The 25,531-nt window shown below is 51.7% G+C and overlaps 9 protein-coding genes across 9 annotated transcripts; 5 read left to right on the forward strand and 4 right to left on the reverse strand.

Annotated features, from left to right (window-relative positions):
* Positions 1–2,353: 2,353 nt before the first annotated feature.
* On the reverse strand, positions 2,354–3,124 carry P168DRAFT_89119 (uncharacterized protein). Its single transcript, XM_024842199.1, has one exon. The coding sequence runs from the start codon at positions 2,969–2,971 to the stop codon at positions 2,576–2,578; it is 396 nt and encodes a 131-aa protein (XP_024695729.1). The 5' UTR covers positions 2,972–3,124; the 3' UTR covers positions 2,354–2,575.
* A 193-nt stretch (positions 3,125–3,317) lies between these two features.
* On the forward strand, positions 3,318–5,083 carry P168DRAFT_302118 (putative C2H2 finger domain protein; the record flags this gene model as incomplete). The annotated part of the gene is made up of 1 exon (XM_024838620.1): positions 3,318–5,083. The coding sequence occupies exon 1, from the start codon at positions 3,719–3,721 to the stop codon at positions 5,081–5,083; it is 1,365 nt and encodes a 454-aa protein (XP_024695730.1). The 5' UTR covers positions 3,318–3,718.
* Positions 5,084–5,531: 448 nt separating this feature from the next.
* Positions 5,532–6,716, forward strand: P168DRAFT_302119 (trafficking protein particle complex subunit 4). The gene is made up of 3 exons (XM_024838621.1): positions 5,532–5,757; positions 5,811–5,933; positions 6,074–6,716. Coding segments are annotated over exons 1-3 (609 nt in total). The 5' UTR covers positions 5,532–5,755; the 3' UTR covers positions 6,558–6,716.
* On the reverse strand, positions 6,707–7,909 carry P168DRAFT_302120 (proteasome regulatory particle base subunit RPN10). The gene is made up of 4 exons (XM_024838622.1): positions 7,853–7,909; positions 7,753–7,791; positions 7,481–7,700; positions 6,707–7,395 (listed from the first exon to the last, which is right to left on the reverse strand). The coding sequence occupies exons 1-4, from the start codon at positions 7,876–7,878 to the stop codon at positions 6,841–6,843; spliced, it is 840 nt and encodes a 279-aa protein (XP_024695732.1). The 5' UTR covers positions 7,879–7,909; the 3' UTR covers positions 6,707–6,840.
* Positions 7,910–8,173: 264 nt separating this feature from the next.
* P168DRAFT_324580 (uncharacterized protein) lies at positions 8,174–9,737 on the forward strand. The gene is made up of 3 exons (XM_024840861.1): positions 8,174–8,421; positions 8,470–8,758; positions 8,810–9,737. The coding sequence occupies exons 1-3, from the start codon at positions 8,277–8,279 to the stop codon at positions 9,525–9,527; spliced, it is 1,152 nt and encodes a 383-aa protein (XP_024695733.1). The 5' UTR covers positions 8,174–8,276; the 3' UTR covers positions 9,528–9,737.
* A 1,536-nt stretch (positions 9,738–11,273) lies between these two features.
* On the reverse strand, positions 11,274–15,163 carry P168DRAFT_295114 (GTPase-activating protein LRG1; the record flags this gene model as incomplete). The annotated part of the gene is made up of 5 exons (XM_024838011.1): positions 11,274–11,726; positions 11,797–12,083; positions 12,145–13,887; positions 13,948–14,650; positions 14,717–15,163. The coding sequence occupies 5 exons, from the start codon at positions 15,161–15,163 to the stop codon at positions 11,274–11,276; spliced, it is 3,633 nt and encodes a 1,210-aa protein (XP_024695734.1).
* A 2,516-nt stretch (positions 15,164–17,679) lies between these two features.
* On the forward strand, positions 17,680–20,208 carry P168DRAFT_287639 (ubiquitin-conjugating enzyme E2). The gene is made up of 9 exons (XM_024836615.1): positions 17,680–18,006; positions 18,110–18,143; positions 18,227–18,321; positions 18,388–18,409; positions 18,491–18,587; positions 18,649–18,660; positions 18,717–18,885; positions 18,949–19,817; positions 19,880–20,208. Exons 1-9 carry the CDS (start codon positions 17,974–17,976, stop codon positions 19,893–19,895), a joined length of 1,347 nt encoding a protein of 448 aa, XP_024695735.1. The 5' UTR covers positions 17,680–17,973; the 3' UTR covers positions 19,896–20,208.
* A 249-nt stretch (positions 20,209–20,457) lies between these two features.
* On the forward strand, positions 20,458–21,926 carry P168DRAFT_287641 (C-3 sterol dehydrogenase/C-4 decarboxylase). Its single transcript, XM_024836616.1, has 2 exons — positions 20,458–21,076; positions 21,157–21,926. The coding sequence occupies exons 1-2, from the start codon at positions 20,498–20,500 to the stop codon at positions 21,817–21,819; spliced, it is 1,242 nt and encodes a 413-aa protein (XP_024695736.1). The 5' UTR covers positions 20,458–20,497; the 3' UTR covers positions 21,820–21,926.
* Positions 21,847–23,015, reverse strand: P168DRAFT_287642 (uncharacterized protein). Its single transcript, XM_024836617.1, has 2 exons — positions 22,541–23,015; positions 21,847–22,429 (listed from the first exon to the last, which is right to left on the reverse strand). Exons 1-2 carry the CDS (start codon positions 22,961–22,963, stop codon positions 22,244–22,246), a joined length of 609 nt encoding a protein of 202 aa, XP_024695737.1. The 5' UTR covers positions 22,964–23,015; the 3' UTR covers positions 21,847–22,243.
* Positions 23,016–25,531: the final 2,516 nt, after the last annotated feature.

Below are 25,531 nucleotides of genomic sequence, written 5' to 3' on the forward strand. Positions count from 1 at the left end.
CACACGCGAGGCGAAGCATGTAAGATTTATTCTCCGACCCGCTTACACCTCCAGAGTCACCCCATCCACAACGTGGCTATGCTTCCCCATTCCCCCTTCCATTTTACAATCAATCTTACAACAACAATACAAGATAGAGCTCTGATGTCATCTGCAAGTAAGCAAGTAACCAACACTAGTTAGTCAGTTACTATATGGGTAAGCAGATACCCAAGTATCTAGTTAGTTAGTCAGGTATTTCGTCCGAATAAAGAAGGACTAGGACGTTACTGGATGCATGGATGGACTGGACTCCGCCTTGTACAGCCCTCTGTTTCTTTCTTTCGTCACCGCTTTTTTCTAGTCTCGTCTCGTTTGTCTTGTGGAGTGTCGCGTCGATTGGGGCTCAGGGCGGGCTCGGGCGTAGGCCTAGGCTCAGGGCGGGCGGGCGTCAGGGCGAGACTCAACTCACACAGCCACTGTGGCATGGCGAATGGGGGTGGCGAGAGTGGCTGATGGGGCGCGTTTGCCCTGGGGGAATACTATTACTGCATATGGATTGAGGATTATGTGGCATGTGTATGTGGGATGTGGTTGTGTGGGGTTATGCATGTGCGTTACTACTGATTTAGTGGGGTGAGATGAGACCGGATGGTCCGTACACTACCTACCTAGTACCTACAGAAGAGATGGGTAGGTAGTAAGTAGTAAGTAAGTACTAGGTAAGGGGATGGGAAGGGAACGGGAGGGACGGGATATAGGTTGTTCGTTTGATTAATTGATTGTTTACTTAATTAAGGTATATACGGAGATCTCCGTGGGTACTGATTAATTAAGTAGATATTCCAATACTGACATGGGTATGGGTGTTAGGTCAATGGCGTGATGTAGAGGGGTACTATAACTGAGCTGAGATGGTTAGTTCGTACTTGGGTATCTATCTACGCAGTCTAGTCGCTGGGGTTTTAGTTGGATTGGTTGTTCTTATTGGTGTGCTGTTGGTAAAGCTGGATTTGAATGTTGCTATTCACGCTGAATAGTGGGTAGCTTCGCTGGATAGGTAGGATTGGGTTGGTTCGTATTCGATAGATACTATCTTTCCTGTCTATCTCTATTGATTCTACCTATCGTAAAGTTAGTACCCCCTCAGCTATCCAGATAGGTAACCAGTATGCCGCGGAAGCCACATCCAATGATATCTTGTACACATATGTTTCTTTACCATGCAGTATAAGAGACCCTGAGTATTAGACCGACAGGTAGGTACCCTACCCAGGGTATGACAGCTGAACAGGAACTCAATCTTAAACTTGCAGAGATAAAACATGATTGGCTCCGTCGTATTATTCTTTAGTGTCTGTATGTACAGCGTAGGGTTGGTTACAGGTGGCTCTCAGGGCTGCAGTGCATGTAGGCGAGTGCTGACAATGGATGGATGGGTTTGGCTTGGATTGAATCAGTCTGGAGTCTGGACTCTCTATCTGGCTTTTACTTTTAGCTGGTAAGTCGAAGTGGGTCATGTCATGTCGTTGGGAAGGGGCTAGAGGTACAGAGTACGGATAGAACTTGGACGATCAGGTTGAATGGTGGGTTTACTAATGGGTTAGTTTATTATTATTATTATTATTATTATGGATCATGTTGATTGGAAATATAAGGTATGAAATAAATAAATAAATAAATCAGGAGAAAAGACAGATCCAATCCTTCGGGGACTCCGTAATTGTCAGCTCAATAACCTCCAGACCAGGATCCTGCCGTCCTCTGGAGAAGACCGGTGATAACTCAACGGCCCTCATATAGGGCAGGACGGTCAAACGAGTGGTCTAGTGTCAGTGCACTGGCTGATCCTGCAGGGATAAACTCAAATCAATTGATGATTAGGGCTATAGACGAAGTCTTGTCGTCTAGTCTAGTTTCTACTATCTAGAGAAACTAGTCAAGGAGAGTGGGTTTGTTCGGCATTATTGACATCATGCCAACGGAGTCCAAACCATCCCCAGACGGGTAAGGGTCATACCGCGGCAGCGGGGCCGGAGGCTGACAGTGAACGGCAAGGAGTGGGGAATGGGGACATTTCTAACTTCCTGACTTTCTAGCGTTGGTTATTATTAATTATTTTCGATTTTCTTATTATTTGTTATTTTATTTATATTCCTTTGGGCAACAGGGCAAGGGCAAAGGCAAGAATAGGGGTGAACTGTGATGTGACTTGGCGTTGGATCGTCACCTTCAGGGTTCTGGACGGGGGTCTAGAATGTGCCCTATCCGTATACATACTTCATCCATCGTTTACTAGGTGATCCTTCACCTCCTACTGATATTGATACATTGTCATATCTAGACTACTATCAAAATACACCACAGAATAGAACAGATTGGATCAATAAGTATTCAATAGACTGAATGGTGTCCAAATGTAAGAGGCATTATCGATCCCTGCCCATCGCCCAAAAGGGGAACTGCTCTCTACCCAATGACCTTCTAATCCGGCAGACTGCGGCGCAGCGAGCGGGATCAGTCAAGGCAGAATGCTCTGAGTCAAGACCAGATAGTAGTCGTAGTACTCCGTACTCCGTAGTAGAGGTCCCTCCTACTAGTCCATCAGGGTACTCCGTGCTAAGAGGAGAGACTGTTTGGCCCCCAAAATCATGACCCGCTCCCGGACTGACCGCCTCCCGGGCAATCTAACCACGAATGAGGCTTGGACCTCTTGCACCCTCTTGCATCTCTCTCGCCCAACCAAACCTGAACCGGTGGGAATCCACCCTCTCTGTCCACTCCCCGTCCACTCTCTGTCCACACCACCTCCCACTTGATTCAATTTGCTTTGGGCAAGCGGCTGAGTTCTGCAGTCCATCAATCTTCTGATCCCTGACTGGTGGAGAGCACTCCTCCTCCCCCTCCCTCTTCTACTCCCGACAACACGACTAGGGATCTGGAGTACCACTGCCCAGGGCAAGACCAAACTCCGCCCTCGCAACCCATACATGGATCGTCATCGTTTTTGTCAAAGTCGGGCATGAGGAGGGTCCCAGGCCCTGTCGTCTGGTTGCCCATCTTGCGGCTCAAGTGGTCATGGTGGAATTTCCCGCTCCGTTGATTTCTCTCGTCTACGGATTCATGCACGGGTTGTGAAGAAGTTTTCCGTATAGTGAGGAATAATACCTCAACCTATCAAACTGGGTGGTAGCTCGCCAAGCTTGACTACCGGGTACTGGTCTGACCGTTTCGATCTTGGGGAATATTCCCCATGGATAGTTTGTGGAAATGAATGTTATTATTATTATAATTAACAATGATAATAATCAGTAAAAAAATAAAAAGGAAGGGGAAAAGAAAAAAAGAAAAAATAATAAAAAAGATGGGAAAACAAAGAAAAGGGGGACAGGAGAATGGCGCTGCAGGGGGCACTGCTGGTCGTGTTCGTGACGGGGATGCTCTCGCTAACACCAACCAATCCGTTTAGCGTCGTGACTGACGCATCAAGTCTGCCGATCGTTTTGGCTCGGAAAGAATGCGGCTCAAAATTCGCCTGACTGTTGTCTCCCTCGTGGGAAGAGGACCGAGCAGGGCCCTTTGGCCCCAGCTATACTGCCCCCGCCAAGCCATGCTTGGTTTTATATACGTTGACCCTGCCGTGGGAATCGCGATTTAATTCAACCGTTTTTCATTCTTCCTTCTCCCAGTTCCTTGCACTTCTGGATCCTGCATTCCATCCGGTATCTATATTTCAACCATGGAGCGATTCCCTTCCACCCCCGTCTTTGCGGACTATCCGCACGTCGAAGACGGCTCGCCCGTGCAGGACTATGAGCTCTTCCCGCCGGAATCGCGCGCCTACGCGGGCCCCTGGCCCGACGCCTCTTACATCCATCCACAGGGACAGCTGTCTCTCATGGATGCTCCTCCCAAAAGTCCCTTCCTTTCTCCCGCCCCATGGTACAGCTCGACAGTACTGCCGCAGGGGCTGCCGCACGGGAAGCCGGCGCCCATGTCCGATTATGCCTCTTGGGGCTCCGATCTATCCACCACCTCCGGCGCCGATAGTCCGCGCAGCACCAGCGGCAGCTGGGTCGGCGGTGCCGGTTGCTATATGTCGCCTCCGTACACCAGCGACGACGCCATGCTGCAGGTTCCGGACCACTGGGGGTGCCCGTCGCCCGTCGCGAGCAGCTACCAATCCGTGTCCCCGGCGCAGGTCTACTACCCCGATCCGGAACCCATTGTCAGCCTGGGGGCCCACCCGGTGCCTCTCATGCGCGACACGCCCCCGGCGTTGGTCTATCCCACGGCGCCCCACCCGGAGGAGCACCAGCTTCCCGTCCTGGGACGCGTCCCCGAGCACGACGCGGATGAACTTGCCTCTCCGCCGCCAAGCCAACCACAACCGCGCCGCCAGAAGTCCAAACGCTCCTCTGGTGGCGTGGTGAAGGACATCACCTCCCGCAAGGACCCCGCCCAGATGACCGGATCGGCCTCGCGGTCCGTTGCCAAGCCGCGGAGTAAAAAGGGCAGCAGCACACCCAACCGCATCTTCATCTGCAGCTTCTCACACTACGGCTGCCGCAGCACCTTCACCTCCAAGAACGAGTGGAAGCGACATGTATCCTCGCAGCACGTCAAGGTAGGCTTCTACCGATGCGACGTCGGCCGCTGCAACACCAACAACATGCGCAAGCTGGCGTCCGCGCGCGGCGCCTCCGGCGACGAAGCCCGCCTGTCCAACGACTTCAACCGCAAGGACCTCTTCACCCAGCACCAGCGCCGCATGCACAGCCCCTGGGTCACCCGCAACAGCAAGCAGCCCGTCACCAGCGACGAGCGCCAGGCGTTCGAAGAGACCCTCGAGGGCGTCCGCAACCGTTGCTGGCAGCAGCAGCGCGCGGCGCCCGAAAATAGCCGCTGCGGCTTCTGCGGGCATCAGTTCTCGGGCCATCTGAGCTGGAACGACCGCATGGAGCACGTGGGCCGACACTTCGAAAAGGGCGACTTCCATCCCCACGCCGAGCAGGAGGACCCTGCGCTGCGCCAGTGGGCGATCGAGGAGGGCGTCATTGAAACTGTGGGAGGACAGTGGCGGTTGACGTCTGACATGAAGTGATTTTTTTTTCCTTTGTTCTATCTTTCCTTTGTCTTATCTTTCCTTTTATTTTGGCCTTATTTTTGGGTTATTTTCTTTTAATGGGTCTGCCTGGCAGACGACGGACTGACGACGTGATGACTTGTTTTGTTTCGATATCCTGTACTTGATATAATAGCTGGTCTCGACCATGGTTTGGATTTATACGCGCATAATACCCAGAGACATGATGATAGAATTTATGATTGACAACCAAATTTTTCCTGTAAGAATTAGATTGTCCTCAATTGAATAGATAACATATATTGGATAACGGCCAATATGGAACCAATTAGATCATCGACTCCTTGACCGTTTCTAACGTCTCCAGTAACTAGCAGCCAGTTGGCGGGATGTTCACGATAGTCAATACAGCATAAGGCGGTGTAAACCGACCTCTCCACACCGGCAGAATAACCCCCATCGTCAACACTCCGCAGCACATCACATCCACCTTGCCTGTATATCTACAATCAACTAATAGCGAGCACCTCTCCTCACGAACGACAATGAATACATGACTACCACAGTACCAACCAGCTACACCCAATATCCGACCAGATCATTCTATCTCCGCGACGCCATCCCACCAACCAACCACCCTCTTCAAGTTCCTCTTCCTCCGATCAATCATACACATAATATACCGCAATCATGTACGTACCCCTCAAGATTATACAATGAAAAGAATTGTACCAACAAGATACAGGACGGTATTCTCTCTCATCATTATCAATAAGGCTGGTGGTCTTGTCTATCAGCGCGAGTTTCAACCCGGTTTGCGAAAGCTGTCGACGAATGATTATTTGGTTCTTGCGGGGACGTTTCATGGGTGTGTGTCTCTTCTCCTTTCTATACCTTTACTTTCTCTATAACTATCCCCAACATCAACCACTACTCCCATCCTACTCCTCCTACCCATTAACAAATTCAATAACAAGAACTAATACTAACAAAACAATAAACAAACAGAGTCCACGCAATCACCCGCAGCATAACCCCCAAAATCCCCCTCCCCACCAACCCCAACACCATCCCCAGCAACAGCAGCAGTCACAGCCACCAACCCTCCACCTCCTCAATCCTCACAACCCACAAACCCAGCCCCTCAATCTCGACATCAACCACAACCCCCTCAACACCAACCCCGACCGCCCCCTCATCAACATCCACCCCCTCAACAACCCACGCGCTCCCCATCCCCGGCACCCCCGTCACAGGCCTCGAAGTCCTCGAGTCCGACAAGTTCCGCCTCACCTGCTTCCAGACGCTGACAGGGACGAAGTTCCTGCTTTTCACGGATCCGCTCATGACGACCGTCGAGCCTGTCATCCGGAAGATCTATGAGCTCTATGCGGACTTTGTTATGAAGAATCCGTTTTATCAGTTGGAGATGCCGGTGCGGTGTGAGGCGTTTGATAGGCATCTTGGGGGGTGGTTGAGGGGGAGGGTTTAACTTTTCTTATTACTTATCTTACCCTTTGGGTTTTTTATTCTTTGATTGGATTTGTTCTACTTTCTTTGGTCCTTTTATTTTTGGCCGGGGTTGGATGGGTGATTGTTTATTACTTGTATAGGTTTAATTTCTCGTAGTGTCAGAGTCGTCTTATCTTAGATTTATTTATATTTTTATCTTATTTATCGTAATCATCTAAAGCGAGCACAAAGACACACTTCAAGACCATTTAACCAAAGAGCAAAAGAACAGAAAGAAACGCCGGGTATGCTTCCATTAATAACTAAGCAGTATCCATCTTATCCCCATCATCTTTCTTGTCCTTCCCACCAGACGACGACTGCCCCCCCTCCTCAGGGATCCCGTCCAAATCAGTCTTCCCCTCCTTCTCCTCCTGCTCCCGCTTCTCCTTCTCCTGGCGATTCTTCTCCTCCTCCAGAGACAGACGCAGCGCAAACGCCAACTCGGGATCATTCTCAGCGGCGTCCTCGAACCCGAACCCGCCGGCCTCCTCGCCCTCGCCGCCCGCGCCGCCAGCGTCGGCATCGCCGCCCAGGATGGGCGTGAGCTGCAGCTCCTCGCTGAGCAGGTTCGGCCCCGGCGGGATGATGGCCAGGTGGGAGCCGTCGCCGCCACGGACGTTCTCGACGAAGGCTTCCAGCTTCTTGGTCTGGTCGGACTCGAGGTCGCCGAAGGCGATGACGTCGATCGATACGTTGTTCTTTTTCATCTTCTTGGCGAGCTTCACCAGGGTTTTTTCGTCTTCTTCGATGGGCGAGCAGGAGAATACGATGATGCGCTGATGTTGGGATTTCTCGGAGCGGTGTTTCAGGGCGAGCTGTTCATTTTTCTCGTTAGTATAACGATACTGAATATAGAAAGAGACTTTTTCTTTTCAATCAAAAGGCGGGGGGCAAACGTACTCCCGCAACTTGAATGCTCGAGCTCAGGTGCGGCGTGCCGTGGATCTTAGTCCGGTGCAGTCCTGACAGAATGCCGCCAAAGTCCGTAGTGAACGTCGACAGAACCTCCGGGCCCTTGCCGCCCATGCTCATCAGGCCAACGGCTGATTGCGGATGTACGCGCATCTTGGCGGTATGGATGACGCTGACGGCGTCGATCTGTGCTTGCCATCGGGTCGAGCTGCGGCTGTCAGATGCGGACGGGAATGGATGTTGACGTCGAGTGTACTCACGTGTAATCGCCATTTCGACTGCTTTCGCTATTGTCGACACTGTAGTTATGAGGTTAGAGGCATTTGTGAGATGGAGATGGGGAGAGGAGTCGGGACGGACATGATCATGGTGGCTTCGAGCGACATCTTGGCGGGTGTGGATAGCTCGATCGGATGGAGGGGTGGGAGGAATGTGTTCAAGATTTCGATTGAGTGTTGACAGTAATAGTAGGAAGCTCTAGGGAGGTAAACAGAGCTGGATGGCGATGGCGGAGATGATGGGGGGAGAAGAGGATGGGAAAGTCGTTGAGGAAGTGAGGTTCGTGGTTGACGAGACGGAGCGAGAGGGAGGTTATGTCACCGCCCGCCCACTCACTTCTCTTTCCGTCTCGGTCATTTGTTTACTTTATTGCCGCCTTCTCTCTCCATCTCCCTTCTTCCTCCACTCTTTCTATCGCCATCACAAATCCCTTCTCTCAACCTGAATCGACTTTTCGGGCTTTTATACACCTCCGGATCTGATATTGATCGACTTTCTACCCCCAATGATCTCCCTCAACGCCAAACGCAAGTCCCCCGAGGACGACGCGTCCCACGACATCAGAACGCCCACTGGCAGCCCCCCCAGTAAAAAGCTTCGGATCACGCGCAGTCAAAAACAGGCTCTTATTGACAACCTGCAGCTAGAAAGTATGTCTCCTACCCCCAAACCTGTCTTCCACCTACTGACGTGATCAGTCACCGAACGCGCCCGCAAACTTCGCGCTCAATACGCCCTCCAGACCAATGATCTCCGTGCTCGCGTCGAACGTCGCATCAACCGTATCCCTATCGCCCTGCGCAACGCCAACATGGGTGAGCTGTGGGAGAAACACCAAGCCGCTCTCCGGGCGCAACAGGAGGGCACCTCGCCCAAGAAATTGCTCAGCCCGGGCAAAGGGCCCCGGAATCTGGCTGCCATGACCAGCCCTGGAAAACAAAGAGCCTTGACAGCCAGCCCTGGTGCCCGTCGAGTCCGCAAACAGAGGTACGCCCCGTTGACTGACAATTGCAGCAACATTGCTGACATGAACCGCAGTCACGAAGGAGGCATCTACTCTGACAAGGAAAACGCCCCGGCAACAGGCGGATCTCTCGACGTCCTGAAGAACCCCAAGCGGCGTGGCAAGCCCGGCGCTGCGGGCGGTGCCTCGCGCGTTGTCTCACAGGAGGTCCGCGGGACCGACTACCGAATCTTGTCGCCCAAATCCAACAACTCCAGGACCTATCCGCAATCCCCGCTCCGGGCGTCCCCCGAAAAGCCCCAGAACGCATCCTACCTCTCCCGACCCATGTCGCCGCTGAAGCCCTCCAGCCCACTCAAGTCCACCTCAGCCAGCATGTCCGGGCCAGCAAGCGGCGCCCGTGCTCGAGCCACCCGCGGCGTCCCATCCACCACCAGCAGCCGCCCCCCTTCGCAGGCCGCACGACCTGGCAGTCGAGCCGGCGCCGCCTCCAGAGCGATGCGCTCGCCGCTATCCCGACCAGCCACCCGACAGCTCGAGCGCCGCGGCAGTGTCTCATCCACCTCATCCACCGCCACCGTCGCCAAGCCAACCAAGACAGGCACAGGTGCCCGGAAAGCCACCGCAGCGCCCGCCGTGAACTCCTCCGCCAAGAAGACCACAGTGGTTCGAAATCAGGGCGCCTTAGCCGCAACCAAGAAAAATGCCGCATCGACGACCCGGAAAGCAACCACATCGACCACGGCCGACGCACCGGCAACCAAGCAGCGCGCCCTGCGGAAACGGGCCTGAAATCGTTTTATCTGTGACTTTTGATCACCATTTGCAAATCGGCGTAATTAGGTTTCTACAGATTAGGGGAGGTAACTAGGATTGGCGTTTTGATACAGTTGCATTTTCCATCTAAGCTACCGGTGCATGTTGTTTTTCTTCTACTTTTACATACACTTACTTATACTTGTTGTTTGGTTCCATTGTGCGCGTTGATTGAGTGTTATTGCGTCGTTGATTCAATCTACTCTACTAAATTGGACTAAATCCCAATATACAACACTTCCCTACATGAAAAGTAAAATAAGATAGCTTCACCGTACTTTGATATATGAAGTACAATTTACTAATATGAAAATAATAAATGACAGTCCAGTCCTCAACCGTGAGTTACAGTAAGTAAGTGATAATCTGATCATCCCCATATGTTGCCTCTTTGTCCATGATAAACCACTAAATATATATATACTATCTCCCCACACACCAACCCAATCTACGGAATACACACAACCTTTACCAGAAACAAAACACCACAACAGAAACAAAAGCAAGACTTACTTTCTTTCTTTTTTCCTTATTCAATTCTATCCAATCCATTTAGTCACATTGACTGCACGTTTACTATACTAAATTTACACCACAACCGCCCGCCCATCGCTTATGTACTATTTAACGGAGTGACTGACTGACTGACTGACTGCTTGCGTGTTTGCTTTCTTCAGAGACAAACACACAAAATACAGGGACACGAAGGGATAACATAACACAACATGGACAACATGAACAACATAGACAACATAGTTGGGACAAGGGGCTTCGTGAGGGTCTGTCAGTGGAGGTGGATGATAGATAGAGATGAATCGATAGTCAAGAATTGAAAGTGTAGTTGTAGCAGTAGTTGTACTTTAGTTGTAGGATAAGTAGGATAGGATAGTATAAGTAGGAAGCCATGGATGGAGAGGTCCGATGGATGAGAAGAAGAAGGAAAATGGAAAGAAGAAATTAGACTCAATTCAGGTATCTTCGCAGTCCAACTGACTTGACTGGCTGGGAAAGCAATCAAACAAAAAAAGAGAGAAAAAAAAAAGAAGAAACAGTACAGCTAACTGGAATGGGTTTACATCACAATCAATGGCACAGTAGAAGAAGAGAAAAGAGAAGAAAGACGCCTCTAGACAAGGCCGCAAGAAGCGAATACAGTGGATGAAAAAAAGTAAGAGGAATGATGCGTGATACCAACTAATGGGATGATGGTAGAAAGAGGATAACTACCCAAATTTCACAGATTAAGAGCACGATGGACAGAAACCTTGATACCCAGACCCTTGGCCAAATCATACACAGCCGTAAGGAAACACAACCTCGAGTTACCCAGCCTCGTGGCCATCTGCATTTCACCCCCCCACTGCGGCAGTCAGAGGGGGGAAGAGACAAGGAAAGCGATGATGGACTTGCTACCACCTCATTGGAGAAAATAGAAGATATGTATGTCCCAGTTCTCTGGACAAATTCAATCCAGTCCCAACGTGCATCAACTCCATTCAACCACGTCAAAACAATGAGAAAGAAATCGCTGAACGGCCCAGTTATACGCCAATAGCATTCATTCGGAGTTCAAAATGATCAAAAGATAAGAATTAGGGACTGATCTGAGAAGAAAAAAGTGTTCGGAACTGTGCAAGAAAGAAGGGTATTTTGGTGATTGCAAACAAGAAAAGAAGAAGGTAAAAGAGCAAAAAATGTTGGAGAAAAAGACAGGAAAAATGCTCAACCAGCAACTCCCATCGGCCCTGCGCTCGGACGGGCCCGGTATGGTATCTGTTGTCCATCGGATTGAACGGGGTTCTGCTGACTGCCACTGCTGGTGCTACGCTCGCGATAATTGTTTGGCTGCCCAGCCACAAGCTCTCCTCCCGCATTCTGCGAAGCGCCAGTAGGCTGGTTGTGTCCACCGGCACCCTGCACATGGCGAACGGAGCTCTGCATTTGCCACGCCGCATCCTGGGAGGGTTCGCCCTCGATGCGTGCCGAGGTAGGTGCATTCGCTCCCCGGCTGTTGCTGTTCGTGATGGTGACAGTTTCGCCGCCGTTGGCGGGGTTCGGGGAAAAGCTCCCTCGCGCGATGTCACCATACCGCTTTAGGATATCTTTGGTGGTGACCTCCGAGTTTTCTTTGAAGAGGCTAGGGTCGCTCAGAACTGACTGCAGATCTTCGGGGATCTAGACGACAGGAGAAAAGGAGGTTAGTTTAGTCAACACACCCCGGAGGAAGAACCAAGACATCACTTACCTCGCACATGGTGTCATTATACGTGATGAGGGCATTGACCGCCTCGATCGAGAGGAAACTCTCGTCCACGGTGCTGTTCTTCGTATTGGGATAGAGGATGTTCGGTGTCATGACTGTCGCAAGGTTGTGAATGTCCATCTTGCTACCCGACTCCTCGTCAACGTGGGAGAAAGATGACGCCCAGTTGAGGAAGGCAAACAGGACCTCCATCGTGTCTCGGTGGGCCCGAGGAAGCAAGCAGCACGTGAGGTGTAGAACGCGTTTCTGTTTGTCGGCATCGGAGATTTCTGTAATGATCCAGTCAGCATCCATAACAATATTTGGACCACGAACAAAGCTGTGACTTACTCTGCGAGGCGACAAAGAGGCGATGGAGCTTGAAGGTTAGGAGCGGATCCGGCATCTCACGAAGGAATTTCTTCAGGAGAGCGGCAATCTGAACGGGATTCTCTTTGGTCAGGTCGACTTGATCGTACCGATTGTCGATCGCTTCGGATGTGTCTTTGAGGCGCCTGATGTTCCCGTTCTTTCGGAAAACACCCTCCACAGACATATCCATCTGCCGCATGGCAGACACAGAGTCATCGATCAGAGCAGGCACACGCAATGCACCGGGACCAACACCATGGCTGGACTCAGTGCCCTCCTTCTCGACGAGATAGTCAAGGGCGACACCGAATACTCCCTTCTTCTTCCCCACCTTCTTGGGTTCCTTATTGAAGGCGCGTCCAAAGATGTTCCAGATGGTAGGTTTGCGAGATTCGATCAGCGAAAGAAGTTCCTCTAATGAGAAGGCACCGTCTAGTAAGGGTTCCATGGATAAAACCGCGACATGTCGGACAATGAAGAACTCTAGGGCCGAAAGCTCGGAGAAGTATCTCTTCGATCTGCCACTGGCTTTCTCGAGGACTTGTTCCAAACCAGCCCCCGACACACCACGCTGGTGGCCTTGTTTGTACCTGGGAAGAGCTTCCGTGGTCCCAACGAGTTTGGTGCCAGCATGCTTATACGCATTGGGGCGCTGTTCCTTGGCCTGTTCGGCGGCCACGATCCTCGGAATGTCATCCAAGGTTAGAGCATCCTGGTTGCCGAATGCGAGCTCGGTCACGGTCTCGCCGTTGGCATCCCGTTCTTCGACGATCTGGAAGCCCGGGCCACGCGGGTCCGAGCCCTCACCACCGGACGAGCCGGGGCGGACACTCCGCCCTTCAGGGCCATCGATAATCCGCGATGCCCGCGCTTTTCGGTAGGTGGTGGACAAGGTGCGCTCGTTCCGAATCGACCGCAAGCGTCGCATTTCACCCACAGTTTGCTCGAGGGAAGATTCTTCAGAGCCCTCTCTGCCCGCCGCGGAGTGACCCTTGGACTTGGTTGCTGAGCGCTTAAGCTCACCACCCGGCACGACTCGCTGACCGTCTTGGGTCTTGACAACGGGGTCCCCAGGTAGAGGCAACGTCCCGCCCGCCCGCAAGACGGCAAGAAGGCGAGCAAGAGCAACTCTCAGCAGGAACACAAATTGCTGAAGTTTACTGACCCGAATGAACCCGCTCTGCGCCTCGTTCAGCGTGCCCTTCTGTGCAGTGCAGCTATTGCAGAAAACTCGCCTCTCCTTAGTGCTCCACAGGGCGTCTTGAGGCGTGGCGGTTAGCTCCCTTTCACATCCAGCACAAACCAGATGAGGCGGTTTGATGTGCCATCGCCTGTCTCCCAAGACGACGCATTCGTCGTCAATGGGTTCCTTGCACGACGCACAGCAGTCCGATAGTTGGTCAGCAAGAACCTCGACGCCTGCCATGAGATCCTCAGCGGTCGTTTCCTCCTCGAGAGGCCGAAGAGCTTCTATATCTCCAAGGTGGTCCAGGAAGTGATGGAGACCCGTAGGCGACCGCTTCTCTCTCTCTAGCTTGAGAGCACCCTGGAGGCCAATGCGGATCAGAAGTTTGAGATAGTGAGCCAAGCCGGTCACTAACGATAAGAGCTCCTGGGTCACGCCCAGCTTGCGGACGCCAGTCTCTTGCGTCTTGGACAGCAACGCGAAGAAGGCAACAATCTTCTTGCACAGCAGCTTCGCTTCGCGCCCATAAGCGAGGTCTAGCACCGATGATTAGTCAACCCACGTATTCAAATACCACCGTTGAGGGGAACGCTTACCCTTCATCCCTTGGCTTTTGATGTATCCTGCGAGCTCATCGATAGCGGAGAAGAGCACTTGCACATGCCCGATGAATCGCTTGGCGACGAGGACTCCATCTAAATAAGTACCATTGCTCACGTGGAGGAGCATGTCCGAGATGCAGGCCGCAGAAGACTCCTCGAAGGTAGACAAGATGCTCCAGATCTTGTAGACCTTGTCCTCCATGACGTCCTCCTCCTCCCGGACCCGATTGCGCTCTTCGTCGGTTGCGTCGAGATCGAGCTGTGGGGGTTCGAGAGGCTGTCCCGCCGGAGCTAGGCGAACGTTCCAGAATTTGTGGATCATATAACACTCCGGGTGCCAGTGTTGGTTTTGGCCATTACGGAAGATTTCCACGAACTGCTTTAGAATTGCCGTGTGGCAGCCGTGGCATCGCTGAGCGAACTGGGTCGAGTAGTGGAAGTGACAGTAGACTTTGCCTTCATGTTCATAGTAGGAATCCTGTGCACCAAAGACCGTGGGACAGACCGAACAAGTAAAATGCTCAATGTGATACTTGCGGTCGAGGGCGGTGATATACGAGCCGCGCAGGGCCCCGCCGCATTCGTGGCAGAGTAGATCGAGCCGGCGGAAATAATCAATCTCGCACAACGGGTACTGTCCACTGCCATCTTCCGCGTCGATCGGGAAAAACTTGGATGCCACGATTTGGCCGCAGTCCTACGCCGCCGCAGAGTTAGCCGAGGACATCCCATGTCAACACACCAGACCGCAGTCGTCACCTACCTCGCACTTGAAACACTCCAGGTGGTATGTGGCTAGCAATGCTCGCACAAATTGACCGGTTAGGGGCTCGCCGCACTTCTTGCAGATCCGAGAGGTGCCCGCCGGCGGCCGCCCATTGGGACGAGACAGATCTCGGGGACCCGATCGTTCCCAATAACCCCCATGGTCGCGAGGGGTCGAAGGATCCCGGGAGGCCCCCGGGTGTGGCTCATATCGTCGGCTGATACGGTGATCGTGGTTGAGAGACCCATCGATGGGACTGTTCGTCGATGCGGACCTCGGCGCCGAGTACGTTCGCGGGGAGTCGAAAGGAACATTGCTATCAGCTGGGGACGTCGGAGTTTGCTTCTGATAGCTGCCACCAAATCCACTGGTGTTCAGGGTTGGACGGACAGCCCCGTTGCCCGGCACGAGGCTGTCTGGTAAGGGAACGTCGCCGGGAGGCATGTCCGTGGGGAACTATGCCTTTTCTATCAAATCAGCGACCGGGGGGTGATCCCGAAGATGGATATCGATCCGGTTCTCTATCCGGAGGAGGGCGTGGGAAGTGATGCTCGAGATGTAGTGGAATTCGGTGTGCGTGTTGCCGCCAAAGATGGATCGGGGGTCAAGTATATCGCTGGGGACGGCGAGGGGCGTATCGCACGAAATTTCGAGGGGTTGATTGGTGTATGAGGTCGCGGACACCGAAGCAGAGATCGAATTTATTAGTGCGTCCTAAGAAGGGAATAATGGTGAGTAGATGACCGAGTTGACCCTTCGTTCTATTTTTCCTTTTTTTTTTTTTTTATTTATTTTTATTTTTGTATTTTTTTTTGCGCGGGGCTGGGTTTTGGCCCTGCCGGAGTAACTAACTCACCTCACGCCATGTAGAGATGAAACTTGCGGGGAAATTCTGGTCACTCTAGGGGGGAAAAAACGAGTCGAAGCGCGTGAGCGATCTATGTGTTGATCATTCGCCCAGCATCCGAATATATGGGAAAGAATCTGAGGACAATGGAGAGGAACTGCGCAAGCGCCCGTGTCGAGGCAAGCAGAACGGTCAGGGTTGGTTGGAGCTCAAAGTGAGACCAACAAGCGGAGGCGTAGTACACTGGCCGAGATCACAACCATTCCTGATCCCTTTGGACGTCGAGGGTTCCAATAGAAGGTTCGACCCAGTTACGCAGGATCGGAGATGTCGAGGGACCAGCGGGTAAAGAAGGGGAAAGACACAACACAACAAAAAGAAAGGTAGGGGAAAGGAGGAAGAAGGGAAAAAGATGGAGGGATTGAAAGCCAACACAGAAGGAACTAAGAAGAGGAAGAGAGAGACAGGGAGAGAGAGCGAGAGCGAGAGGGAGAATCAAGCAAATCGCGTTGTTTAGGGGAGTGGGAGTGAGAGTGCTTGCTGGGGAATTTGTTGCTGTCTTGTCTGCTGCTGCCCCCTCTCTCTCTCTCTCTTTCCCCCTCCTCTCTTTCCCCCCCTATGCGCTTGCAATGTTGCTGCTTTGCCCGCTAGGAACGGGTCACGTGGATACTCTCACCGCCTGTTGCACCGCCTTTTGTCCTGTATAGATTACCATACAGGGTATCTTGCGCCCTTCGGTTAGGTTAGGTTGAGGTGGGCGGCACGGGAGTGGTACTCCACCACTTAGATATCAGATGGCTGGGGCTTTGTTTGGGCGGGGCTGAAATATTCTGAACCGCTCCTGGACTCCTGGAAGGCAGAATGAAATTTGAAAGTAAGGAGGGTCTTAATTTGGATGTTAATCTGTTGGAAAGAATGAAGAAACACTGTGGGTTCTTTTGATAGAAGCTTTCCTCTTAGAACACCTACCGATATGAGGGACAGCTGATTTGTACTGGCAGAAACCAGGCTGTAAAGCTCACGTTTCAAGATTGCCCTTCAAGGGGCCGCTATTACTCCGTACTAAACATATGTAATCATGATACCAGGTAGTCGCATGTGCCGCTGTTACTGCAGCTGCACATCAACCATGGATATTGTTTGCATTGAGAATCTTCTATCAGATTGCCAGCCAGAGTGAGAGACTATACAGTAGTACAATGCTATGCCGACCACCAATCTGTCTATCAGCAGTCTTCTGTAGGTAGGTATGGATAGTGGGAAGTCTAATACCAGTGTACTAGACTACTAGTAGTTATCAACCGGGCGGTAAGTGATAAGATGTTTTCTGCAGAAAGAAATTTGACAGGGGGTTTTTTGGAGACCCGAGGGATCCATGGGGCCCGCTCGATCTATTCCCTGATCAGAAAGTCTAGGAAGGTTGGGCATTGGGACAAGATGACAGATGGGTGGATCCCATCTCCATCCTCACACTCACACTGGTTGACTCTGGTTGGAGCCGGGAAATGGGATGCCCACCTTGAGCAGGCGGTGAGACAGGGGCTGCTTCATCTGTCGCCCGTCACGGACGAGCACTTGGTATGGAAATAGTATGGAGTCTGGAAATATGTAATCAGTCGTACCTGAGTAGGTATGGTAATGTCCCTTCACCTCCAGAACTTGGTCAATGGTTGAAGAGGGTCAAGGTAATTGTAGCAGGGACAATACTGCTTGTAGTATATATCGTCAGACAGCTACCCCAGGGATCCAGCTCGTGCTGATATGAGCTCCAGTCAGTATCCAAGGTTGAGCTGTTTCTATTTTGGTGTAGTGGAACTTACCCAGAGGGCGCTAAAATCACACTGAGAGAGGTCCTTGAGTATGACCAAACTATTATCTACTACTCTGCAACTAGGCAGAGAGAGGCAGATTCTGAGGGGTTATTGGATCGTATTCACTCCCACCACAAAGGTTGAGCAGGCAGGAAGGCGACCAGATGGTGGCGCTGCAGTCACCCATATCAATCAGATCACCTGGATCTACAAAGTGGTGCCTAAGGTAGCTAATCGCGGTGATGGTATTCAGTACCTCAAATACAATTCCGTCATCCATTGTTTCCAGTACTCCCATCACTGATTGATTGATCGATTGATCGATCAATTCATTCATTCCTTTTTTCTCTTTCTTGGTCAACCTCCAGAAACTGTAGACAGCCTTATAGAGCCTTCCTGGTTTCTTTCATGCAGTTTGATGCGTTTCAAGCTGCAGAAAAACAGCCACTCTCTGCCTATCGTCATTCCGCCTGGGTTCAGCCTCCCACAGCATCCAAGCATCATACTTTTGTCGCTATCGATTTCCCCTCTCTCTGATAACTTCGTGTTGCTCTTCCCACCACTGATCGCAAAGTGAAACTGCCGCCCTGTTCAGGATGTCTGATCAAGCCATCCTTCGCATCACAAGGGTAATACTCCTTCAAACCTTTCCATCGAGCAGCGTCGCTTTCGTGTGGCCACCCGTACACCTACGATACTGACGAGGGGCTTCATCGGGTGGCGGGGTACCAGGAAATCAAACAGCTGCAGCAGAGTACAGACCTTTGTAGGACCCCTCTACCAGCTGGCGGGAAACCGCCGTCCTCAGCAGCTTCCAGTTAGATGTCAGCCAGTTAATCAAAACCATAGCTCTCGCGGTGTCTTACGATGATTCCGATATCCGCAGCGTCTCTGCTCTCATTCTGGGTCCACCAGAGACACCATACGAGTTTGGCCTGTTTGAAGTTCGTATCGATATGTCCCACTGTGCCGCAGGATGTCCTGAATACTAACCATCAGTTCCTCGACAGTTCGCGGTTAAGTTCGGGAAAGGTAAGCTAAGCTCGTTCAACCAGACAAAAAGATAAAGATACCGCATGAACGTTGCAAGAAGCTGATGGCGCGCGATTCCAGGATACCCTGCGAGTCCACCCCGTGTCCGCGCCATGACGACCAACAAAGGGCGGTGTCGGTTTAACCCCAATATCTATGCGTCGGGCAAGGTTTGCTTGTGAGTATAGTGTGGAGGACGCCAATAGTTCTGCTTCCGTTGACTAAGACAACAAATATAGGTCGATTCTTGGGTAAGGGTTCTGTGGTACTAGCCTCTTCTGCGACTAAAGCTGACAGGCTCCTCTAGAACCTGGCGTGGCGAACGCGGAGAACAGTGGTCATCGGCGCAGGGTCTAGAGTCCGTGTTGATATCCATTCAAAGCTTGATGTCGAGTAATCCCTACGAAAATGAGCCTGGATATGATACGGCAAAGTCGGCTACTGATTTGGAAAATATGGACGCTTACGTCGCCAAGGTATCTATTGTCCTGCCGATTGAACATGGGAAAGATCGATAACAGTCGCGAATTTGTGTTCAGATCCGCCATGAAACCCTCCGCCTTGCGGTTATTGAGCCATTGGAGTTGTCAATGGGAATCTCACCAGACGGGACGCTGGCACGTCCAGTCGAAAAGCATTCCGAAGACGAGAGTGAAGAGGATGTAAGCTGGGATGACGACAAAGAACCGTGCGATCGCTTTCTTGACCTCCGTAAACGACGCTTCTTGTGGTATTTCGACGCCTACCTACGAACCGTCGATGCCGCGGAGCCCGGAGTCTCACGCAATCGCAAGTTTCAGCGGATGCCGTTCGAAGGCATCGGCAATATCATGGACGGCCATTTCGACTATCCCGAGCTCAGACGGAGACTCAACTTCCTTAGAGAGAAGATACTTGGCGAAACCCGAAAATGGCCCACCGAGGGGCTCTTAACCCAGAAGCAAGAGCTGGGCATCTCCGTGAATCTCCAGCGCCAGTACGAGCAGATTGTCGAGGATTACAAAAACCAGAAGAACTTTATGATCGCCCTGGACCTTGTCGACGGTAACCCATTTGAATGGGTGATCACATACTTTGGTCGTCCCATGACACACCTGGATGGCGGCATCTTCAAGATCAAAATCTATCTCAGCCCTCGCTTCCCCGAGGAGCAGCCTCGCGTGTTCATGGAAACGCCCATCTTCCATGTGCGCGTGTCTCGACTCGGGGTGCTGTGCTATGTCCCACGGCGCAGCGACGAGATGCGTTGGCATATAGAAGCTATCCTAGCGACCCTGGAGGAGGACTCCCCGGCATACGATCCGCGAGCCAACGTGCGCTCCGAAGCATCCACAATGTTTTGGGGCTGTGCAGAGGGCCGACGACGGTACCACCGAGAATTACGGAAATCGGTTGAGAAAAGCGTCGAGTATGTATTGCAGACCTTTTTTATACTACTTTACCCGCAATCTAATAACTATGATGGCTTAGGGATGCGTTTGCATGATATTTGGTGAAACCATGCGGTAATGACTGTGATCCGGTCGATTTACCGACAGTGCCATGGGATGCCTGTCACTCACTCGCTACCGACATGTTTATCTCCTTGATATCTCAGCTGCTAATTGCTCATGGGCTAGTTACGCGTTAAGCGGCCGTCAGACTGCTATGGTCATTTTGCGGGTGTTGTGGAGCTATGGTGTCTCCTATTTATTACTCCGACATAAAATTATTCCTATTTTACCACTTCTTTTCTTCTGTCTGATTTCTTTCCTTTCTGTTTTGGCCATCAGATATCCTAGTAATAAACATAACATGCATCTCCTAAACAACTGTACTCCATAAATCGTAAATATCATGCTTATGGAGAAAAACCAGCGAGAAACGCCACGCGTCCACCAGCCAATAACGCGACCGTTAAGCGTGGGGCCCGCAATGGGCTACGGAGATTCTGGAGCCGGACCCGTTCGCCCCTAAACCTAGATTAAATAGCGAACTCCAACATCATAATCACCATATCGCCAGGCGTTGAGTTTTCCCATCATCCTCTCCTCCCTCCTTATTCCCTCCGCCTCTCCCTTTGAATCGTCAATACTCATCAACCTCACCATGTCCACCGAAAAGCGCCCTACCATCCCCCTAGGCACCGTCCTCGTCGTCGGAGGCTGCGGCTTCCTAGGCTGGCACATCGTCGACCAGCTGCTGAACTTCCCCTCCGAGAACGACCCCAGCGTCGCGCTGCCCAAGCCCTCCGGCGACCCGCGGTTCGAGTACCCCAAGCTCTCGGAGCGCTACCCGAAGAACGTCGCCAAGGTAGCGGTCGTGGACCTGCGCACGACCAACAACCGCCTGCCGGGCGCGGACTACTACGACGGCGACATCACCTCCGTCGAGTCCATGCTGGATGTCTTCCGCGCGGTCAAGCCCGACGTGGTTATCCACACTGCGACGCCTAGCGTGCTGGATGGGAACAAGCCGTTGCTGCGCAAGGTGAATGTCGATGGCACGAAGACGTTGCTGGAGGTCGCGGGCGGCGCTCATGGCGACTGGGGGAGCAAGTGCAAGGCGTTTGTGTATACGAGCTCGAGCTCCGTTGTGCATGATACGCAGAGTGACTTGATCAATGTTACTGAGGAGTGGCCTTATGTTCGGGGCGAGAGACAGCTGGAGTATTACTCCGAGACGAAGGTACGCCTTGCCCTTCTCTACAGACGCGTGGCTCAGAGAAAGAGGTGTCAGTCAAAACTAACATCCTATCCAAATAACAGGCCGACGCAGAAGAGCTCGTCCTGAAATACAACCGCGCGTCGCCCACAAAAATGCTCACATGCGCCATCCGCCCCGCCGGCATCTACGGCGAAAAGGACACGACATTCACATTCAAGATCCTCGAACACGCCTCGAAGGCCTCCCGCACAGTGCTGCGCATGCAGCTCGGCAGCAACAACAACCTCTTCGACTTCACCTACGTCGGCAACGTAGCCTACTCGCACATGCTGGCCGCCTACCGCCTCCTCGCGACCCACACGCGCTACGAGAGCGGCCAGGGCGACCTGCTGGACTACGAGCGCATCGACGGCGAAGCCTTCAACATCACCAACGACCACCCCGTGTACTTCTGGGACATGACGCACGCAGCGTGGGCGCTGACCGACCGGGTCGTCGAGCCGCAGGACGTGTACGAGCTGCCGGAGGGTCTGCTGGGCCCTATTGGTGGTCTTGCGGAGTCTGTGATGGGTCTGTTTGGGAAGACCCCGCGGCTGACGTCGCGGATGGTGCGCTATTCGTGTATGACGCGCTATTACTCGTGTGATAAGGCCAAGTGGCGCTTGGGGTATAAGCCTATTGTGCCTGTTGATGAGGGTCTTGCTCGTGCGGTGGGTTATGTGGTTGAGCGGGAGCGGCTGGAGGGACAGAAGAAGGGTCTGTAGGGGTGATGTTTGTTTGTATAATACAGTAATGTTTTAATATCGATATCAATATTGATTGTGGCTCGTTGACTTTGTCCGGGCTTAGTTATCTACCATACTTTTTTTTATCAAATGAGACATACCCATCCTCCGCATACAATGGATTCCTTCACTTCCCCTTCAATCCTGCTATCCTCCCCATCCACTCCAACCTCACTCTCCATCCATCACCCTCACCCAGCCCATGTCCACCCATTTCCCCTAAATCAAATCAACTGAGCCCCCTCCACAAACAAGCCCACCACCCCAGACCCACAACACCAAGCACCATCTCCCAACAAAGTGAGTAAATCCTCGACGCAAGCACACCATCTCCAGATAGATAGACAGATATCGACCTTAACACCAAGACCGAACCCCCAACAAAGCAACTTGAAGTAAGTCCTCAACGCATCTTCCTCAACAACACCTTAACCATCGGATCCCCCTTCACCAACTCCCGACTCACAAACTTGCCCGTCTGCCGCGTATACCGGATCAAAGCGCCCAGGTCCGGAAAGTGTTTCAGCGGGGTGCCCAGACGTCGATGCTCGAGGAGGTCGACGAGGTTGATGTGGACTTTTGCGAGGGCCTGTCATGACATATTATCAGCTGCATTGTTCTCCTCTCTCTCACTCTCTCTTCATCTATCATCTCAAACCCCCAAGCCCCCAAACCAATAAATATAAAAAGGAAGACCAACCTTCTTACACCTCCTAATACTCCCCTCCTCCCCCCCAACGCCCACCTCCACACAAAGCCCCTGCCAATCAGCCAGCACCGGGCCCGCGCCCGTCTCTCCATCCTGTGCGCGCAGCACCAGCCGCTTGAATTCACACCGGAGGAGGAAGTTCCACATCCAGCGGCGGACGGGGCCCTTGTTGGACCAGCTGCGCAGGCAAGCGAGACGGTTGAATTCGTCGATGAGGACGCCGCGCGGGTTGAAGGTGAAGTCGTGGAAGAAGGCGAAGAAGGGGGGTGTGTCTTGGCCTGGGCTTTGGCCTGACTGGGAGAGGGAGTGGGTGAGAGAGGATGGGGGAGAGCTGGGGGTGCGGTTTGAGAGGGTGTTGCCGGTTGGGAGGGAGTGGGTGTGGGAGAGGGAGAGGGAGCTTGGGGTTGAGGTCATTGTGGCTTTGCTTGGTTGAGCCTTGGTTTGAGATGTGTGGTGGGTTTGGTTGTTGGGATGGATGGATGGATGGATACTCCTGTGTAGAAGCTTTGGAATATGGGGTTGGAGAAGTAGATATCTTGATCGAAGATGCATTTATAGATGTAGGTAGAGAGGGAGGTCACGAGTTAGAGGTCATGCAATTCCATCATGATATCGAGTGAATGCAGAGATCCATCGATTATCACCTGCGATGAAGGATCCATCTGGTAGGGAATATCCTTTGTATGGGGTGTTTCAGACAGTTCCATGTTTTTATAAGCTGGTGTCATTATCACGGTCACCGTTTTTAGGAACGATGATTTGTTTGGGATGCTATTTATACTGTCTGTTGACATGAGAGCCATATATTTTCAGCAGTCTGATGATAGAAACAGGTTAGTAGGCTATCTGTCGGTATCAAAGGAATACTTACTTGAATAAGGATGTTATCTCAGGCTATTACTAGCACTTATTCCATAGAATAGTGGATGATCTATATAGCACTGATGGAACTATATAAAGGTCTAGATTTGTTCTGTAAGGAAGGATTATCACGGTACAGTTCTTACTATAACTGTCTACTCGGTTTAGATTAGATTAAAGGAACCACTTACACTGTCAAACATAATGCAATCATCAGCACCTGTGCATATAATACCCCGTAGTCACCGACCCTATGTGGATACCATATAGACACCATACTAAGTAGGTAGGTAGAAAGCCGAGCCAAACCTACACCCACATCAGCACATAGATATCCAACAACCTAATCTGCTAAATTCCACGACAACCAAACCAAAGTACATCCCACAACCCCAATGACCTCAACCAACATCAATGATAAAAGCACCCCATAAAAGCACCCCATAAGACAAATCCCAAACCAACCAATAACAAAAAAGACATCCCCAATCAAGCAAACACCATCCCGGTCACCAATAAAAGTACCGGTCTCCGGTCTGTACAACCCCAGCGAGCCACTTACCGAGTAGATCGACTTCGCATGATATACTTCGCTATAGCCAGCCAACCAGTCTGGGTGGTATCTACTAAACCGATGACATAAATCACCCTATTGGGTGTGTGGAATGAGGAGGACTTTGAGTAACGGGACAAGGGGTTGGGTTTGGGGTTCGGGGGATATGTATGTACATATGTTCGATTCGATTCGAAAGAGGGGGGAGAGGTTTACCTAAAATCGCCTGGGTAGGTCTAGAATTGATGCTTTTATGGTTGGACTGGGTAGAGGACTACGGGACTGGAAAGCCCTGGAAAGAGGCCAGACCTGCTCTCTCTTTTCTACTGCGGATCGACTGTTAGCATCCATTCTAGCGGATAGGATAAGGTCTGCTGGGCCGGCTACTGGGTTTATTTGGGGAACCGCTTTCTTCTTTCTCCATCTGTTTCAACCTATACTTCATATCCGTTAGGTAATTATAATGATTAGAAATATCTAGAACGAGAGAAAGTTTATGGCTGCTTGGAGAAGGTCATCTGATAGCACAACCACGCATGTCCCTACTGGTGGACGATTGCGGGGGATCTGACCGATCCTGGCTCAGGGATGAAGGACCTCAAGCGGTTAGACCGTATCGAATAGAGAGGATATCGAGTCTGGCATCTTCTTTGACCATTGTGTATAACCTTTTCTCAAAATCCGAAGGTCTACTATGGTGTCCTCACCGCGACTTACTGTACCGCCGGTTCTTCGCCCGGATAATGACTGACGACATGTTGAGGTGGACAGAGATGGATGATCCATACAGTAATCCGTACTTGTACATAATACAGAGAGAACATGCAACACACATGCATGTGCATACATGTGGTGGAGGAAGTGGAGGAAGTGATGATTCAGTGGAGCCGAAGGGGATTCGTTCGGTTTTTCTTGCCTTCACGAAGGAAGGACGAGAGCAGTGGTAGATTGCATCAGGGGTTGTTTGGGCGCTGGGTCATGGCTCACACGGCGGAAGGCTTCCCCAGGTTCGAAGTGCGGATGGATTTGACAAAGGTGGTTTGAACCACGGTGTGAATGGATTAAGGAGGGGGGAAAAGGAAGCAGAGACAGACATCAGACATCATGATGATGATAGTGGGTAGGGCATACTCCTGTCCTAGTAGGTCGTCTTTTGGACCCGCTCTATCCTCCCATGAGACTTGTGATTTGGTTAAAGAAGATGGAAGGGGAGGGTAGGTGCAGATGGGCCTTGCAGCGAGGCAAGGGGAGGGGGCAGACTGGACCACACTTGTTTTTCCGTCCGTTCAGGTTTTAGGGAGGGAGGATACTTGTCAGATACAGATACAGATGCAGATAAGTAGCTCCACATTTTGGATTTCTTACCCCGCAGATGAACCAACGCAGAAGCTCGCCACGTTCGGGACGCTACCCCTTCGGGTTGGGGGTTGTTGCTTTTGGATTTTGTTATGGGGTAGAAAGTTCAGGATTGTCATGATGGGCAATAACAGCCAGGAAAAGAGGAGAAGAGGGAAAAAAGACAAAGTACAGTGGATGGTTCGAGTGGTTAGGGTTAAGGCCGTGGCTCC

This window comes from Aspergillus campestris (genome assembly GCF_002847485.1).
Source record: "Aspergillus campestris IBT 28561 chromosome Unknown P168scaffold_2, whole genome shotgun sequence".
Lineage (NCBI taxonomy): Eukaryota > Fungi > Ascomycota > Eurotiomycetes > Eurotiales > Aspergillaceae > Aspergillus > Aspergillus campestris.